Genomic DNA, 20,806 nt, shown 5'->3' with positions numbered 1-20,806 from the left:
TACATAGTCGCCAAATACTGTACTACAACAGATCGTGTATGCTGTTATCCCACTCATACACTTTCAGTTACGATTTTGTTAGCCAAACCATATTTAATGCGTATATCTTTGTTTTTATACTGCATTTCTATTTATGGTTTGGTCTGACCCGTTTAAACAACTCCTAAAAATTTTTTTTATTGCCTAAATAAACTCGTTTCAGTTGGCATATATATGCTCTTAACCATATTATATTTACAGCCCTATGGCTTATATTTTATTGTGTTTAGCCAATCCACTCATTTTAAAATGTTATCCATACTAAAAATAATGTTAAAAATAATATTTTTCGTTGATCCTTCTTACCATTCTAAATAGGCAGCCTAGAAAGTGCTTCCATAAACACTTTACTGACCCCTAATGGATTTAAAGGGTCAGTCAGTGAAGAAGTCAGAAAATCAATGAAGAAGTCAGAAATTTGTCAAAGTTAATTCACTCGTCCAAGAGAACATTGTTTTAAAAATAATTAATCTGAAAACAAAAAACACACTAAATGTACTAACGACCTTAAGTGTGTCTTCCGTGTGTCAAAAAACCTACTAGGAAGTAAAAAGTTCCTACAAGAAATGTGTGTATATTTTTATTGTTATTTGAAAGCTACTTTAAGGTGTATAAGATATGTTGTGTACAACTTTTGTTCCTTTAACCAAACCACTTGGAATAATGATAATATAATACACTATACTTAGCTCAGTGTCAATAAATTAATATCTCATCTCTTAAGAGTTATGAGTTTTAATATACAAGTCAGCGAGATCGCTTCATTTAGTCCTGGATATGTGTGTGCAGCTGTTCTCAATTGCCAAAGCAATTCTTCTTTTTCCAACAATATTTGCCAAGGTCCGAATAAGGCTTAACTGTGATTTGCTTTAAAACGGCAAAATTGAAAATGTGGTCTTTATTCTGTATAATGTGGCAAGCTAGGCGTTATTAATGTCACTTTTGAAATTGCGTACTGGTGTTCATATACCCTTTTGTACAATGCCCTCTCAGTCTTTCCTATATAGAAAGCTGGGCATTGTCTACAGCTTGCCACGTATACTACTGCTTTAGAGGAACAACTGAAATTTCCAGCCAACTTATATTTAACATTGTTTATTGTCACATAAGTCCCCTCCTGAATAAGTTTACATTGACTACAAAACCCACACTTAGTCATTCCTTTTACCCTATTAAAAGCAGTAGGTTTATCCATTTCTAACAATGCTTTCAAATTAAAGCCTTTTCTAAAGGTTATATTAGGTGTTGCACCTAACAATTGATGCAAGTGTGGGTCTTCACTTATGTTACCCCAATTCTTCTGCAAGATGTTTCTTATATAGTGGTGGTCAATGGAAAATGTGCACAAAAACCTAACTCCTATGTCCGGCATGTTGTTCATACTGGCCTTCTTGATCGACATGTTATGGTCTGGTACACCAGTTGGATCGTGTCCAATTAGAATGGGCCCAAAGTGTCCAGATTGTCTTTTAAACCTTACTTCCGAGGTGATCTCCAAAATTAGAGAGTCGGGGTACCCCCTGCTGTTAAACATACTAGCCAGGTTACTACACTCATGGTGAAAATCCAGTATGAACAACATGCCGGACATAGGAGTTAGAAAAGGCTTTAATTTGAAAGCATTGTTAGAAATGGATAAACCTACTGCTTTTAATAGGGTAAAAGGAATGACTAAGTGTGGGTTTTGTAGTCAATGTAAACTTATTCAGGAGGGGACTTATGTGACAATAAACAATGTTAAATATAAGTTGGCTGGAAATTTCAGTTGTTCTTCTAAAGCAGTAGTATATGTGGCAAGCTGTAGACAATGCCCAGCTTTCTATATAGGAAAGACTGAGAGGGCATTGTACAAAAGGGTATATGAACACCAGTACGCAATTTCAAAAAGTGACATTAATAACGCTCTAGCTTGCCACATTATACAGAATAAAGACCACATTTTCAATTTTGCCGTTTTAAAGCAAATCACAGTTAAGCCTTATTCCGGACCTTGGCAAATATTGTTGGAAAAAGAAGAATTGCTTTGGCAATTGAGAACAGCTGCACACACATATCCAGGACTAAATGAAGCGATCTAGCTGACTTGTATATTAAAACTCATAACTCTTAAGAGATGAGATATTAATTTATTGACACTGAGCTAAGTATAGTGTATTATATTATCATTATTCCAAGTGGTTTGGTTAAAGGAACAAAAAGTTGTACACAACATATCTTATACACCTTAAAGTAGCTTTCAAATAACAATAAAAATATACACACATTTCTTGTAGGAACTTTTTACTTCCTAGTAGGTTTTTTGACACGGAAGACACACTTAAGGTCGTTAGTACATTTAGTGTGTTTTTTGTTTTCAGATTAATTATTTTTAAAACAATGTTCTCTTGGACGAGTGAATTAACTTTGACAAATTTCTGACTTCTTCATTGATTTTCTGACTTCTTCACTGACTGACCCTTTAAATCCATTAGGGGTCAGTAAAGTGTTTATGGAAGCACTTTCTAGGCTGCCTATTTAGAATGGTAAGAAGGATCAACGAAAAATATTATTTTTAACATTATTTTTAGTATGGATAACATTTTAAAATGAGTGGATTGGCTAAACACAATAAAATATAAGCCATAGGGCTGTAAATATAATATGGTTAAGAGCATATATATGCCAACTGAAACGAGTTTATTTAGGCAATAAAAAAAATTTTTAGGAGTTGTTTAAACAGGTCAGACCAAACCATAAATAGAAATGCAGTATAAAAACAAAGATATACGCATTAAATATGGTTTGGCTAACAAAATCGTAACTGAAAGTGTATGAGTGGGATAACAGCATACACGATCTGTTGTAGTACAGTATTTGGCGACTATGTACTGTTTATCATGATTTATTGCTGTATGGGCACGCTTTTAAAGGATTATTTTGACTTTTAAACAGATGTATAATTATAATTAAATGAGAAAGTCATAGCCCACATGTAAATTTGGTTTTAACAGTTTGCTTGCAACTATAAGTATAGGAATTGACAGAGAAGTTGGTTTTTAAATGTTTTTAACATAGTATTAAATTTAAAGAAAATGGCGCTTTATTGAACAATTGATTAATTAGTTCCCTATTTAAGGGTTAAATGGTTACAACGTGACTGTTTTGAATTTTGCGTTTTGTCTGAAGAAGGAGAGATACAATTCCCTCCGAAAGTGCTTGGATATAATTAAAGTTCTAACGTTATTAATCTGCAAACAGCGTTGTTTCAAATTACATTGAACTTGTGTTTGGTCAGCGAGCTAATTGCGGCTGGTTTTCTTCCTTGCTTGACTTGTACTCCTTCGCTTTTTTGTTTTTACAAGTCTGTTTGGTTTTTTGAAGTCTTGATATATATATATATATATATATATATATATATATATATATTATTGATTACTATACATTTTTTGATACTACAATTCCTGAGATACATGTAATTAATTAACATTATTAAGTAATAAGAATAACATTAATTTTTAATAATTTCCAATATTTAATTGTATGTGCAATATTATAGCTATTTCATATATTTATTATATATATCTATTATATATATTTTATTATATATATTCCTTTGTATATTATTTATTTAAACATTTAAATATTTTAAAAAGGTCTATTGCAATATATATAGTAATTATTTTTAAAATAGATATTATGGTTCCTATCTTATTGGGGTTTCATGTACATATTTTTTCATGTATATTTTTTCATACAACACCAGATAGCGCTAATTAACCTATGGATGTTTTTGTTAGAATTTGATTAGTGAATAAGGGAAGCCTTAAAATATATATTTATATATATGTATTTTTTAATAAAAGGTTTTTAAAAATTGTTTCTAAGAAAGTTTATTTAAGGTGATTTAATAGTTGTTTTTATATGAATGAATGTGACTGTCTCAAGTCTCCCTTGGTTGTTTGTCTTTTTAGTAATGTTAATGCTTTGTATCACTTTTAGATCATAATCAATTGTTTAAGTGAATTATTGTATAACTGATTTAGTATGCCAGGAGTATAAAAGGAGGATGTATCTATTGTAGTAGTATACTGATTCCTGCTTTCTGAAGAAGTCGTGTGAAACGAAAACGTATTTTTTATGTATTTGCGTTAAAGTGTGACCTCTTTGTGGACTATTAAAAGTTTTGGATATATCCAGGAGCCGAGCCTTATTTCCTTCAAGTGTATGCTGTTTGGTTTGGCTTGTTTTTACACTTGATTCCAGAGTTTTTTTGTGTATGGCTCCACTCTACCTTCCTGAAATCCTTTTACTCAAAGGAAATGTAACAGAAAACTGGAAGCACTGATCCAGCAATCTCATTTATCACAAAGTGCAAACAGATAACCTGAAAAGTCGGAAGAGTTTCAATGTGCTGCAGTCCTGCATGTCCAAAGGGAAAGAAGACGCGGCAATATTTAGTGCTTTCAATACTGTAGAAGAGCAGAAAGACAGCACAGCAGCACCTATAAAGAATAATCAGTAAGTATCACCTCAGGAACTATTGGCCATATATCAGACATCCGTTCGTTACAAGAGTTCAAAATCCTACAGAGACTATAGATACTTACATTAAATGAGCTGAAAAGCACAGCCAAACACTGTGGATGAAGCTACACAATCTTCTTGTAAGAGGTAGAATAACTTGTGGTATAAATGATTAAATAAGAAGCAGGCTATTAAGAGAAACAAACCTGACCAAATCAAAAGCTGTGGAAGCATGGAAAGCAACAGAAATTACTAGTAATGGGGAAAAGAAATCCTTAACTGAGGAATATGTTTTAAAACAAAATGTGAACCAAATAATTAGGCAAACATGAGAAATAAAGACAGCATGTGTTGCAAAGGTAATGGATATGAGAGCAATCACATGAGTAAGACAATCAAAGATGGCAGATAGACTTATCATGTTGCTTTAATTTACGCTTGCACTAGGTATGTGTATAGGAATGAGATCAATACTCTTCAGCTCTTAATCAATCCTCTAAAAATCTGTGCTAGAAAATGGTATTTTGCAAATGTGTAAAAGCACAAACAACTGTATCCAAATGAATAGACATGTTTCTGAGTTGAAGCATTAAATGGTTTGTATGTTTGTTGGTATTGTGGAAATTAAAAAATGATACTGTGAAACTCGAAAATGCATCTTTGCTATCGATACAGGACTGCAGCACAGCTCATTGGAAAGAAATGCTGATAATTAATGGACAGAATAGAGACTTTAAACTAGACACAACTTTAGAGTGCAAAAATCTTATCAGAAAGCAGTTTAAACTGCTGGGGCTAGACAGCTATGCAAGACAGCTGTATGTATACTGTTAACCTATTCAGGACACACCAGATGACACCTTTGAGTTACAAACTGCTAAAGTGCATATAAAACAAACAAATGTAAATTACTTTTTCAAATAGCATTTAAAGTACATTTTTCTAATCTTTAAAGTTGTGTGGTTTCTGAGGAATGGTAAAATTAATTCAGTGTAAAAGCAAAGACTGAATGTGTTCAAAATCAGTCACAGATATTGGAACACTTTTGGATGCTAAGCAAAGCCTTTTCACAATAATACTGAGATTAGGTGTCATTATCAAGCAATGTTAGCCGCTCTGTGATAATGTTTTATAAAGTAAAATAATATTCACTTTTGAAATGCTCTACAAGATCTGAAAAAACTACCAAACAGCATTATTCATTGCTTACAAATGAAGGAGTGGTCTCACGGTTCTTTTGGTACTAAGTGGCCAATGTTTCTGACAGATATAAGATAAAGTTGCAAACTGTGCACATTTAATACACAATTAAAACAATGAAAACATTGTTTGGACCACATTTTTGTGAAATTGTATGATCAAAGCACTTTTCAAAAAAATCACTAATTGTTCAGTAGCTAGTACTTTACAATATATATATATATATATATATATATATAGATATATGTATGTCTGTATATATCTATATATATATATATATATATATATATATAGATAGATATATATATATATATATATATGCACACACACATATATATATATATATATATACACACACATATATATATATATATATATATATATATATATATATATATACATAAAAATATATATATATATATATATATATATATATATATATATATATACACACACACACACACACACACACACACACACACACACACACACACACACACATATATATATATATATATATATATATATATATACACACACACACATATATATATATATATATATATATATAAAAACACAAGTGTACTCAAAATGATTTAAAAAACATCTATATGTGCACCAGCAGTGATTCAAAATGCTGTGGCTTATTTTAATTCATATTTATGGGATTGTGAGAGCAGGGGTACTTGCCTTTTTCCAGTTTTTCTTTTAATTTTTTTCATCTATTTAAGCTTTGACTAGTTTGTTTCATCTGGCTGAAGCTTCAACTGAATCCCTTCTCAATGATACACCTCTAGAAATATGTACTGGAACCATATGAAACACTTGTTCAAGCACAGTTTCTCTTCACCTGCTGTGCATTAGTTTTTTCTTCTTCTTTTTTTTCCCTTCTCTGTTTTCTTGGAAACATGCCTGTAAACATTAGCTAACCAATTTTTTATATATTATATGACCTAAAGTATTGCACTGTGCAAGCATACAGAAGACTGTCAGCAATAAAAAAGCACTGGGTTATTATTTTATTAGTTTGAATGCTGTAGAAAAGACATACCCAGTATTATGCATATTTAAGTAAACTTAGCAGTATTCAGATATGTAAGGTACTGGTGGAAAGACAAAGTAAATCTAATAGGAATGCGCTAATTATAAATGAACAGAGTTTGTTAATTTTGTCTGATCCATTCATGTGCCTCAACCACTCCTAGATTAAATCACAAAGTCTAAGGATGCAACTGCACTGAGAAAGCTGATGGAACAATTAAAGTGTGCGGAATAGGATACAAACTGCTGAGGTGAACATGGGAACTAGTTAGATATCAAGAGGCAAAGGCAGCTGTTAGAGGAAGAACTGTCAGTTCAAAAGATAGTAATTACTGGTGTGCCACAGTATACAGTACATATTATCAAATCCTTTTTAGCATTTTAATAACAAGCATTATGATCACACAGCAAAATACAAATTACACTATATGATGAGCTTCTAAGCTCATATTGATGTAAAAAATTTCTCATCTAAATGTAATATCTAATGCTACCATGATGCACTCCAGCGTTTATAAGAAACAACAAAACTTTTACCTAGGAAGTTTTAAATAAGGAATGAATTCAACATTTAAAATCTGTATGGATTAATAACTATACAAATTTACGTAAGTGGCATTTGTCTCAACATAATATGACCACTTATTTCAAAATTCTTGTTGCATATACTATTCACTAGTGCAACTACACATGACATATTTCAGCTTCCTGATGCTGGCACTGTTAAGTTGTGGTTCACTGTTGTTGTTGCCAGTGTTATGGTGGACAACTGTGGATCTTCCTGCTAATCTGCCATTACATCCCAAAATATTACTGCTGGATAACTTTCATCTGTAATGTAAGGTTTTGCAACTTAAGATTGCTTTGGCAGCTACAGCTCACCGGGTATATGTTCTTCATCAATAACAATTTGGAACTTTCGTCTGTAATGTAAGGTTTTGCAACTTAAGATTGCTTTGGCAGCTACAGCTATAAAAAAGGTATAGTCTTCTTCGAAGTTACCCTTTACTTTTATTGTTTTTTTTTTATATCAGAGCTGACAGAATATTTATTGTTATTCTGTTTATGCACAGACAGTAAAACATCATGACCTTTAAGAAGCTTAAAACAATTTATTATTTGGAGCTGGCAGACATATATACATACACACATATAAATGTTTCAAGAATGGGCATTAATGCCCTTCTAGCTTGCCAATATACCAAAACACTTGTTCCCATAATAAATGTCTAGGCTGCTCTTAAACATATCTAAACTAGTACTTGCTTTAATGTAATTTGGTAGTCTGTTCCAAGCATCAGCTACTCTGTCAGAGAACCAATTAGTGCACTTCTCATTCCTACAGAATCTTCTACACAGATTATCTGATGATTCTCGAGTACTTTTTGATAACCCCAAACATTCCCAGAGGTAGTTGTCTCTAAATGCCCTATATACCTGAATAAGATCTCCTCTTAAATATCTGTAAGAGACACTGTACAAGTTCAGATATTTTAGTCTTTCATAATAACTTAGATTTTCACATCCATGGATGCCCTTAATATATTTCCGCTGTACTCTTTCCAGTTTATTAATGCTTGTTTTCCTATAGGGTTTCCATATTGTTATTCCGTACTCAAGTTTGGGTCTAATGTAACGAACACGCAATGACTTCATTATGTTTGATTTCCTAGACTTTATAAATCTTTTAATACAACCTATAGTTCTATAACTATTATTAGCCAATTGGTTGATATGATTAGAAAAACGGTTTACTATCAAAAATTCGAAAATAAAAACGGAACTTTGAATTTAAACATCGGAAATGAACATTTCCATATGCACCTAATGTCGAAAACAGCTGTTAATTGTCGAAAATGTCGCGAGCGACATTTTCGACAATAAACAGCACTCCCACCCTTCCCTTAACTCCATACCTAACTAGCCTACACTCACATCTATGCAGGGGGGCAAGCCCCCCTGCCCCCCACACCCTCCCCTAACTTAATATTCCAACTCCGAGATCGCACTACAGTGAGGAAAGGGATGTATTTCCCTAACCACACTGTACCGCGATCCCCTTACATGGGCGAACGTTATAATTGCGAATGCACAGTCCATTCGCAATGATAACGTTCGCTCACATAACCTGCCGAGCTATGAAGTATTCGAACATATGATGTTCGAATACTTCATAGCCGTACAAATGCACGTCGGCATTTTGATAGTAAACCTAGAAAAACTCATAGTTGAATCTACCCAGGTCCTTAAATGAGTCTACAGTTTCAATCACTGTGTGCTGTATTAAATATTCACCTTTCAGTTTATGTCTACCAAATCTCATATGCTTAGTTTTTGATGCATTTATCAACATATTATTCTCCTATGCCCAAATGGTCAATTTAGTCAAATTATTTTGCAGACATGCCTTATCTGTAACACTTGTAATCAGTTTACCCAATTTCAGGTCATCAGCATATAGACTGTAGAACACCTCAGATGAAAACGTAATGTCTGAAAGATACAATCTAAACAAGTAAGGGCCTAGGACAGAGCCCCGTGGGACACCTTGACTGCAGCCAAGGATTTCACCTGTCCAGTTGGTGTGTGATACTTTCCATGTCCTATTTGTAAGCCATGCAGCTATCCATCTTATCAACAGTACATCAATACCTAGTTGTACTAATTTATTGATCAGTGTTTTGTGTATGACCCTGTAAAATGCTGAAGTTAAATCTATATAAATCACATCCCAGCACAATTTTTCATTCATATATTTCAGAAGTTATGTTTTTATGCACATCTTACCATTGAATAAAAAGTATATAAAAAAGATACAATCAAAATGGTTGAATACACCAAGATCAGACTTATGGTTGTGCTGAGGAAGCTGTAACCCAGCTTACAAGGCAGGCATATATGCAGAATCCTGCCTCAGTGCAAACAAATACAAATGTATGCATCAGTAGGGTAATTACTTCTGTGAAAAAGAGTACATAAAGAAAGACATGGGCAAAAAGTACCCTAACCATCAGACAGAATCTTTGGGTATGATATGAGAGGGTAATGGCAAAAACAAACTGAAAGATGTCATCATCCCATTATAGAGGTCTCTACCAAGGTCACATTTTGAATACTTCCCTCTGTTCTAGTAGCCACTTCAGGAAAGGAACAACAAACTGTCACTGCATAAGCCAACGTTACCAAAACTGTTGGGAAAACTAGATAAAGGGAGTATAAATAAAAATAATAGAAAAAGTTGATGAGGGTGACTTAAGATGGATATAGCACAAACGTAGGGAAAGTCAGGTACTGTAGCCCTGAAACAACTTGACTGGTGCGGCAAGATGATGGACTAATTCTGAAGAATGACTTAAAGATACCTGGCACATAAAACAAGGAAACTGAAGAACTGGGACAGTTGCACAAGTACCAGTTACAACACTGCATCTAATTATGCTGATAAGGGAAACAGTACTGCCAGAAGTTAGTAATTATTTCCATAAACCAATTATTTCAGGCAATCATAAAACATACCACGAACATGACATCATTTACTTACATTTTTCTGCCGACTGCTAACAAGGTCAAAAGCAAGGCTTGCTCTGTATTCACTGTACACCTGAAAAAAGTAAATCTAATAAATTAGTCTGTGTAACTTAATTAAATAGAATGTCTGTTTTTTTTTAATAATCACAGATCATAAGTGATTTTACAGGCCTATGATAAATTATTTTCAAATCTGTTATGAATTTCACTAAAGCCAAATGAAAATGAGATCTCCACCAAACAGTGAAAAGTTTAAAAGCTGTAAGCCACCACTTTGTGAGTGTAAAAAACTTGTATCATCTGACATAACATTTCTACTCACTTCTTACTTTTTCTCTACTGCTTATCAGACTATTTAACTTTTGTGTATGAACTATTTCATCACTAATTTAACCGAAATTACAGAAAATCCTTCTCACATCAGGTGATTAAACACAGTGCCCTCCTTGATGGAACTATGACTTTGTTTATTTTATATTTGGCTAACTGAGCTGTCAAACTGGATTCAGACACACTTTTTAATGGTAGCATTGTCCCACTGCCTAGTAATGTCACTTACTCATTTTTAAAACAATTAATGGAGACTTGGAGAATCAAACCTAGGACTAGAAGAATAATCTTTTTTGTTGGGCACAAACTTAATAATCTACACTCAACTGGGTATATCTTTCTCACTGGGTATATGTTCTTCATCAATAACAATTTGGAACTTTTGTCTGTAATGTCAAATACTTGCACTGTGGGATTTAGAAACATGCCTTATAATCCACAGTATACTACAGACACTGGTTTGTGGGGTAAATAAGTGAATCCATTGTATAAGATGTATTTTAAGAATAGATCTGAGAAATGGTCTGACTTTAAGAAAACTAGAAACCTGCGTAAATTTAAACTCTTTGAAAAAAACATGATTACTGGAAAAGTAGGTCAGTGATATGGAAAAGGAATGCTGCTATAACTAGGAAACTATTTAATAAACTGCTTGGGAAAGATGAATTAAACTTATCTATTTCTCTAAGTTCAAATACCAAATAATGTTAATATTCTACGGGACACTGGCATAGTTTTCAATCAGTACTTTAATACTGGGTCTATTGATCCAGGCAATGAATTAAGGATGGAAGACTATTTCCCTTACTAATTTAACTGTGGACCATGTATATTAATAAGTTAGCACTTTATTTAGTGTGTCCTGTAAATGAAAGTTACTATACACATACCACAACAACAGGCTTGCATGACAAAGGCCCATTCTTCTTCAAAACTGTTAGGTCTGAAACCAGTGGGCATCTGAAACTTTCCCAGACTCTAACTCCTTCCCCTGACCCATAATGTTCTAACCATCTGATTAATTCTCCAGATCCTCAATGTATATTTGTAAGCAAAGCACTAACAGAAAACAGGTTTTCACTCATAAGAAACATCTACTAAACCTTGTCCATTTAAGGCCAGGGAGGTAGCAGGAATATGTTAAAGATGGACCATGATTATGGTGGTCTATCTCGATGGTAAGCACAACATTTTTTTATCAGACATAATCGTGTCTTCCTCCTTCAAAAGTAATAGGTCAGAGTCCACGGTTTGGCCTCCTAGGTGGTTATGAAAGCATACATCGTATGGCTGTGTCCTGGAAGGAAGCTATAACCCGAAATCATATCCAGCTTTGTAATATCTTGTAAAAGTATTCAGATTAGTCTATGTTGCAGCTGCAGAAACATGACACAAGGATGCATGTCTGGAAAAAAAAGCTTGTGAAGTTGTCTCTGCTCTGGCTGAATTTGCTGCATGTATAACAGGCATTTGTATGTGTATGTTGTAATTTGCATAACCAAACTTAACTTTGTCTGAAAGCCACTTGCACAGAGGAACTTTAGACACTTCATTACCCAATTTGTTAGAAGTACAACAAAACAAGTAACCAGAGTATCTTTTGTCAATTGTTTTGACTTCTCAGGGAGAACCTCATATGGGCATCCATACAATACAATATTTATCCTTCCTTACTGTTGTAACTTGAAAACTCCAGCAAAGCTAGAACTTCCACTGAGTGACCCCCCAAACTTCTTGTATAAGAGACACATGGAATATATGCAAATGACCCTTATAAACATCAGGTGTTTCAGCTAATTGGCGATTCTGAATGCCCATGACTTGTTTCATCATTTTAATGGACAATTTCAGGCCAATAAAGCCAAACCCTACTAGCTGTGGATATGCATATTTCAGCCTTGTTATGACCTCGTCAGCACAGCACAAGCAGAGTGTTTGACTAAGCATAAGAAACACAGGGCTGTTATACCCAGCTGATGTCCATTAACATTAGGGTCACTGCAAAAATATCCCAAACAACAAACTAAAACAATAAGTGAGAAGGTCACTGAAAAACCAATCAGTAAAAACAAAATGAAAACTCCAGCAAAGCTAGAACTTCCACTGAGTGACCTCCCAAACCTCTTGTATCAGACGCACATGGGATATATGCAAATGACCCTTATGAACATCAGGTGTTTCAGCTAATTGGCAATTCTGAATGCCCATGACTTGTTTCATCATTTTAATGGACAATTTCAGGCCAATAAAGCCAAACTCTACTTGCTGTGGATATGCATATTTCGGCCTTGTTATGACCTCATTAGCACAGCACAAGCAGAGTGTTTGACTAAGCATAAGAAACACAGAGTTGTTATACCCAGTTGATGTCCATTAACATTAGGGTCACTACAAAAATATCCCAAACAATAAACTAAAACAATAAGTGAGAAGGTCACTGAAAAACCAGTCAGGGTCATTTGCATAGATCCCATGTGCCTCTGATACAAGAGGTTTGGGAGGTCACTCAGTGGAAGTTCAAGCTTTGCTGGAGTTTTCATTTTGTTTTTACTGATTAGTTTTTCAGTGACCTTCTCACTTATTGTTTTAGTTTACTGTTGTAACTTGGCAAGAATACAGTCAAACTGATTGACTGATTCAAGCTGGATTCAGTAGCTGCTTTGGACATAAACATTGTATTTGCAAAAAGACAAGTCTATCCTTATGGAAGACCAGTTAAGAGGGCCTGATAAACACAGCCTGCAATTCAGAGATCCTTCTTGCAGCAGTAACTGACAAAAGAAAAAAGTATTTTCAAAGATGGTCAGTTTTAGTAGCTGGTTTGAAATGAGGCAACATTAGTTTTTCCAATATAAAAAGAAAATCCAAGTGGGAGCTGGGTCCTTCAAAAGGGTTTGATTTAGAACATTCTCCTGAGGGATGCTTTACAGATCTTTAAAGCAATCTAAGAGTTGCAAAATCCCTCACGAAAATTAGAAATAGCAGACGGATGAAGCTTGACAGATGGGTAAGCTAAGGGTTGCAGCAAAAATCTGGAAAACGAATCTAAAATGGCAGGCACAGCTGCTGAAAAAGGATCCAGCACCACAGAGGTATGCCAAATTGATAAGTTTTGCCATTTGCTCTTTAAATATTTATAGTGTTAGGCTTCTGGGCAGAAGTAATGATCCGAATTGACTTTGGAAGGAATGCAGCATCCCTGGCAATCAACAAAGGTGGAGTAACCACATGGTTAACTACAGGTAGTGAAGATATGGATGAGACTTGCTGGATGGGTTTGTCAGCAGAGTTTTGAAAGGTCTACGTCACACACACTCCTGCAAATGATGAGGTCAAAGTAAAGAGAACAAAACCTGTTGAGGCCATAACGGGGCTGCCCTCTCAGAACCTCATGGTTTCTTGACATAAGAGGTAAGAATAAGTCCTACTTTGCTTGTTTCTATATATTAGCAGAATCATATTACCAGTGTGAATGGAAGCTGCATTTTGGGGGGTGTTCTAGAAAATCTGCAGAGTAAGGAATGCCTCCCTCATCATGAGTACACTTATTGTGCAGACTGGCCCCTGAATGTAATCACGCACCACGGACTGCCTGCCTAAAACAATGTCGCCTAACCCAGAGCAAAGGCATCTGTTATGACAGTCACTACAACAGCAGGGAGGTGAAACATACTGCCCAGAGTACAACTGTGGGCATATAATCACGATAATATGTGTTTTGCATGTCCTGGACTGTCTTATCTTATCAGACATGATGTATGTGCACTGAGATCACTGGGTTTTGAGAACTCACTGCAGAACTGTCATAAAATCTGGCAAAAGGAACTAGACAAATGGTGCATGTCATCAAGTCTAAGGTTTTGATGCAGAAAAAGTACAGTTGTGTACACTTACGATAAGTGTAGATGTTTGAGTGTATTCACTGTTGCAGTCATCACACTTGGATTATCCTGACAGGGGCAGCCCTCAGTCGGCCCGAATACCAGAGGCTTAGTATTTCTGCATTGGTTGCTGTCGCTTCAGTACAGACGTCAAGTTGTCAGAGGTATAAAAACAGGCAGCCGACACCATTATATCAGTTTTTATTGCCCCAAATGTCAGGAGCCCCCAAATAGGGAGCTAAGTTATGGTGACAAAACACCACAAGTAAAAAGTAAATACCATTAGCCCTGTAAGGAGTGACGAAGAGAGAGAGAAAGAAAGAGAGAGAGAGATACAAGGGAGCTGGAGGGTGGGAAACCAGGACTGCAACAGTGAATACACTCGAACATCTACATTTATGTTAAGTGTACACAACTGTACTATGTTCTTCATGTTTCACTGTTGCAGTCATCACACTTGGGTTGAATCCCAAAGCTGAAGAATGGGTAGAGGGAGTCGAGAAGAGTTGGGGCTGGCTAGTATGACCTGCAAGACTGCTGTTGCAAAGCTCGCCCTGGATTTGGAAAAGATAGGCAGCTTGATGAAGGTATGAACAGAACTCAAAGTAGCAGTTTCCAGAATGTCCTGGTAGGGACTCCTCTGAGAAAGGCTGTAGAGGTTGAAGTTGCCCTAATGGAATGTGTCCTGACTCCCTGAGGGGTGGTTTCCCATGGTGTTTGTAACAGAAATGGATACAATGTGCTATCCATTTGGAGATGGTTTGTTTTGATATGGGCTTGCCCTCTGCCCCTGGTGCAAAGCTGACTAGTAACTGGTCAGATTTCCTAAAGGGCTTAGTCCTATCAAGGTAGTATCTGAGCTGTCTGTGCACATATAAAGAGTGAAGGATCCTTTCTCCCTTATTTTGAGGATTAGGAAAGAAGGTGGGCAAATGGCTAGATTGGTTGAGAGCTACACTGGACACCAATTTAGGCATGTAAGTTGGGTTAGTCCTGAGGGAGACCCTGTCAGCATGAAAAATAATGAAGGGTTCCACAGCCATATGTGCTTGTAGCTCAGACACTCTTCTAGCTGAAGTGATGGCCAGAAGCAAGGCTGTTTTCCAAGAGAGGAATTTTAACTCTGCTGATGCTGCAGGCTCAAAGGGGGGTAGCGTGAGCTTTTCCAACACAAAGTTAAGGTCCCAAACAGGACTGGGGACCCTTCTTGGTGGCCTTAAGTTGTTAGTCCCTCTCAGGAACTTCTTGATGAGAGGGTGAGAGAAGAGAGGTGGTTCAGTGGTGTAATGAGCAGGGATGGCAGAGGCATGGATCTTAATGGAGAAGAAGGAGAGACCTCTGTGGAGTAGGTCTGCTAGGTAATCCAGGATGACAAGCAAGGAGGGCTGTGCTGTATCCGCTCATTTAGTGTGCATCCAGGAACAAAACCTTTTCCACTTGTCAGCATTGGATTTCCTTGTACTGGGTCATCTGGCTTTATGTATGACATCCAGTACCTGCTTGCTTAGGCTGGCCACTGGAGGAGAACTCAAGGATAAGCCAGGCTGCAAGGTTCAGGGTCTGCAACTGTGGTTGCAAGAACTGCCCCTCTTGCTGAGTCAGGAGAGTAGGGATTTGGAGTAGGTGCACTAAGGGTGACAGACTAAGCAGTAGTGGGTACCAGTGTTGGTGTGGCCAGTCTGGGGCAATCAGGATTGGGTGGGAGGATGGCATAATGGTTAAGGTGTTTACCTTGAAGACACAAGGTGCAGGGTTTGAGTCTCACATGGGGTAATTGGCTAGTCTTAAAATGGCCCACAAGGGCAGTTAGCCTAGTACAAACCTATGAACCTATGAACCCTTGGTCTTTCCTCCCTTATCTTGAGTGATACTCTTGTAAGAAAAGGTAGAGGGGGAAATGCATAGATTGAGAGGTTTTCCCACTGGAAGGATAGGGCATCCACTTTCCAAGCTTGCTGTAAGGCACCTTGGTGCAGAATTTGCTGAGATGGTGGTTCGGAGTACCCCATTTTTGGGTCAGAAGGTTGAAGGTGTTATGGTTTAATTGATACTAGTGTGGGTCTAGGAGATTTCTGCTTAAGTTGTCTGCTAGAGAATTTTGGTTGCCTGGCAGGAATTGAGCTCGCAGGTGAATGTGCATGGCTGAGGCCGTGTTCCACAGGGTCATGGCTAGCCTGCAGAGTGGGTAAGAGTGGGCTCCCTCCTGCTTGCTTATATACCACATCACTGTGGTATTGTCGGTTTTGATTAGTAAGGGTCCTGGTGAGAGTAGGGATCTGAAAGCTGTCAGATTGTGCTGAACAGCTAGCATCTCTTTTTTGACTGATGTGCAGATGAATTTGATTTGGGGTCCGGTGGCCCTGAATGCACCTGCAGTCCAGAAGTGCACCCCAGGCATAATCTGATGCATCTGTGGTTAGGGTCTGAGTGGCATAGGGTTGTGTAAAGGGAAGTCGCTTGTTGTGGTTGCATGCTGCTGCCCACCAAAGGAACCCTTTCCTTACACAAGGTATCATAAGTATGATTGTTTCCAGGTCCTGAGAATGTTGGCACCAAAGACTTTTTAAGTACCACTGAAGTTTCCTCATACGCAGTCTGGCATGCAGGAGACCATGAACCCTAGACCCTGCAGGATTTTCCTTGCAGATAGCTGGGTTCTGGTGGCCATTTGAGCAAAGTAGCCTGTCAGATAGGCTTGCTTTTCTGGAGTAAGGAATGCCATCTGGGATGCTTTGTCCAAGCTTGCTCCCAGGAATACAATTTTTTGACTGGGGACTAGTTTGGATTTCTTTTTGTTGATAGTGTACTCCAGGGAGGTTAGAAGGTCCTTTACAAATGTCAGGTGCTGGAACAGCTTTTCTGGACTGTCTGCCTGTATTAGGCAATCATCCAAGTAGGGATAAATTTGAATATTTCTCTCTCTGCAATAGGCAATGGCTGGAGACAGGCATTTTGTGACAACTCTGGGAGCAGTGTATAAGCCAAAGGGAAGTGCAGAGAACTGATAATGCATAGATCCTGCCCTGAAACATAGATATTTCCTGCACAGGAATCCTTTATATGGATGTGCAGATAGGCCTCCTTTAGATCTAGGGTGGCTAACCAGCCATCTTTGGACAGCATAGGGAGAAGCTGCTGTAGGGTGATCATTATGAATTTTGGTACCACCAAGAAGGTGTTTAGAATGGATAAATCTAAGATTGGGTGCCAGGTGCCCTCTTTTCTGGGTACCAGGAAAAGTCTGAAATAAAAACCTTGGCCTATCTGTTCTGCAGGAACAGGCTGAATTGCCCTTATGGAGAGCAGGGACTGAACTTGGTTTTGTGCCTCTGCCCACTGGTTTGGAGGAATATCTGGGAACCCTTTTGGGGTTGGCAGTGTGTGGAAATAAAATGTGTACCCCTGGAATACTATGTTGAGGACCCATCGATTGTTGGTGATGAATGTCCAGTTTTTTTGCATGGTGGGTAAGTTTTCCTTCTAGGGTCATGAGCAATTGGGCAGAGGTGAGGGGTCATGTTGAGAAGTCATTGTGAAATCTTTCTGTAAGGGGGTGGCTTAGCTCTCCCTGCTTTAGAAGTGGAGGTACTCCATTGCTTAGATCTCTGCATACCCTGAGACTGTAATGGGGGGTCTGTTTCCCCTGGGTCTAGTTTGAGATGTCCTTGAGGGTGCTGGAAAGGACCAATGTTTTGAGGGGCAATGCCTACTAAATCTTGGAGGCTGCACTTGCAAAAAATCTTTGACTGTCTGCATAGATTTAGCCTTTTCTTCCATCTTTTTTAAAACCTCTGCTTTGGTGCCAAACAGACTGTCCTTGTTCAGAGGAGCATCCAATAATTTTGATTTGACATGGTCTGGCAAGGTCTACTCCTTAAGCCAGGCATGCCTTCTAAATACAGAACCTATGACTGCTGCCCTGCAAGATGTTTCTAGGGTGTCAAACCCACACTGCAGGGTATGCTTGCAGACTTGGCTTGCAGAATGCATAAGCTCTTGTACCACAGTTAGGAAAGACAGATAACTCTTGCTTAATAAGTTCCACAGTATGTTGCTGGTATTTCAGCATGTGGAACTGGCAATTTAATGGTCTAACGGCAAGAGTTGCAGAGGTGCATACTTTTTTACCTCATCTGTCTAAAGCTTGGGAATCGCTGTCTGAGGGGGTTGGATTCTTAGCTGTAGTTGCTTTTATTCCTTTAGGTCCTTGGGAGATGACCTCTGGGTCAGCAGTAGGATTTTTGATGAGAAATGTGTGTGAGTCAGGGACTCTGAAGTACCTGTCAGGTTTCCTTGGAGCAGGAGGTAAACAATCAGGAGTTAGACTGGATTCCATAAAGACATCATCTACAACATCCAGAACAGGAGGGATAGCTAAGGGTCTGTGCTGTGGTAGATCTAAATATTCCCCGAGTCTCTTTTTGGAATGAGGATAATTCTGGCATTCCCAATGGAAATGCTCTCTCAAAGTATGTAGGGTTTTACCAAAAGAAAAATCCTCTGGAGGGAAGGCAAAGGAATGGATTCCTCTGCATCTGAATCCTCATAGGCAGATAAGGGCATATTCTTCATAATCAGAAACCTCAGAGTCGTCGGACTCTTGGTCAGATAAAGCTGCTGGGGACAAGTCTATTTTTCTTTTAGCAAGGGAAGGCTGGCTTCCCCTAATCAGCATGATCAGGTCTTCTGCCATTTTAAGCATCTGAGATTGTGGCAAGGCATCAGGCGCTAGAGATTGGGTCATCGTTTTTTTTTAGGCATAGCTCGGACACTTGGCCTTAGAAACTTGGTAGTTTTAGAAAGAACGTAAGACGCAAAAGAAGTAGTCGGTATGTGTCGAATATCGGTAGTGCGAAGAGCTTCCTCAGAAGCCGGTGCCTGCACAGCGGCTCCGGACCCATCCAAGGTACAGACATCCGCAGGTTCCATAGTCAAAGAAGAGTCTCACGGCATACCGGACTCCGAACGGGTCTCGGTAGCAGCCTGCGAATCCATCGAAGTGGGCATCAGTGGCAGCGAAAGCACCTCACTGAGTACTGGCAAACTGGCAACTAGCTTAATGGAAGAGTCGTCGGTAGTTTTGGACCTGTGTAGTCTGTTTCTGTCTTTATCCTTATGTTTTTTCAGAATATCGGTAGTCTGGTTAACAACAACCGCCACCAGTACTGTTAGCCAACAGGGTGCAGGCGGAAATTGGGCTACTGTTGGCCGAAGAAGAAGAGGAGGGGGAAGGCATGCCTGAAGGCAGGAAGAGAGGAGGAAGGTTAGGAGTGTAGTACTGAGGGTAGGAACTTTGAATGTTGGCAGTATGACTGGTATAGGGAGAGAGCTAGCTGATATGATGGAGAAAAGGAAGGTTGATATACTGTGTGTGCAAGAGACCAGATGGAAGGGAAGTAAGGCCAAGTGTATATGAGGCAGGTTCAAATTGTTCTATCATGGTGTGGATGGCAGAAGAAATGGGGTAGGGGTTATCCTAACGGAACAGTATGCCAAGAGTGTTTTGTAGGTGAAGAGAGTGTCTGTTAGAGTGATGTTTTTGAAGCTTGAAATTGAGGGTGTAATGATGAATGTTGTTAGTGCATATACTCCACAAGTTGGGTGTGCGATGGATGAGAAAGAAAAATTTTGGAGTGAGTTGGATGAAGTGGTGGTGAGTGTACCCAAGGGTGAGAGACTAGTGATTGGAGCGGACTTCAATGGGCATGTTGGTGAAGTGAACAGAGGGGATGAGGAAGTGATGGGTAGGTATGGTGTTAAGGAAAGGAATGCAGAAGGTCAGATGATTGTGGATTTTGCGAAAAGGATGGACATTGCTGTGGTGATTACGTATTTTAAGAAGAGGGAGGAGCATAGGGTGACGTACAAGAGTGGAGGAAGATGCAAACAGGTGGATTATATCCTATGTAGGAGGGCCAGTTTGAAGGAGATTGGAGACTGTAAAGTGGTGACTGGGGAAAGTGTAGTTAAGCAGCATAAAATAGTGGTTTGTAGGATGATGTTGGTGATCAAGAAGCAGAGGAGGAGTGTGAAAGCAGTGCCAAGGATTAAATGGTGGAAGTTAAAAAAGGGTGATTGTGAGGTGGAGTTCAGGGAAGAGTTAAGACAGGCACTGGGAGGCAATGAAGAGCTACTGAATAGCTGGGTAACTACAGCAGAGCTAGTAAGGGAGACTGCTAGGAAGGTGCTTGGTGTGACATCTGGACAGAGGAAGGAGAACAAGGAGACATGGTTGTGGAATGAGGAAGTACAGGAGAGTATACAGAGGAAGAGGCTGGAGAAGA

General features: G+C 38.0%; 1 protein-coding gene across 2 annotated transcripts in view; it reads right to left on the bottom strand.

Annotated features, from left to right (window-relative positions):
- TAPT1 (transmembrane anterior posterior transformation 1) overlaps window positions 1-20,806 on the bottom strand; it is a 1,296,801-nt gene that overhangs the window by 223,198 nt on the left and 1,052,797 nt on the right. For both annotated transcript variants that reach the window (XM_044062200.1, XM_044062199.1), the window contains exon 10: window positions 10,325-10,384. In XM_044062200.1, coding sequence (XP_043918135.1) covers window positions 10,325-10,384 — 60 coding nt within the window. The remainder of the gene's footprint in view (window positions 1-10,324; window positions 10,385-20,806) is intronic.

This window comes from Protopterus annectens, chromosome 2.part1, assembly GCF_019279795.1.
Source record: "Protopterus annectens isolate FY-2018-M chromosome 2.part1, PAN1.0, whole genome shotgun sequence".
NCBI classification, from domain to species: domain Eukaryota; kingdom Metazoa; phylum Chordata; order Ceratodontiformes; family Protopteridae; genus Protopterus; species Protopterus annectens.
The sequence above is the reverse complement of the archived record's forward strand: the minus strand, read 5'-3'. Positions and strand labels throughout refer to the sequence as shown.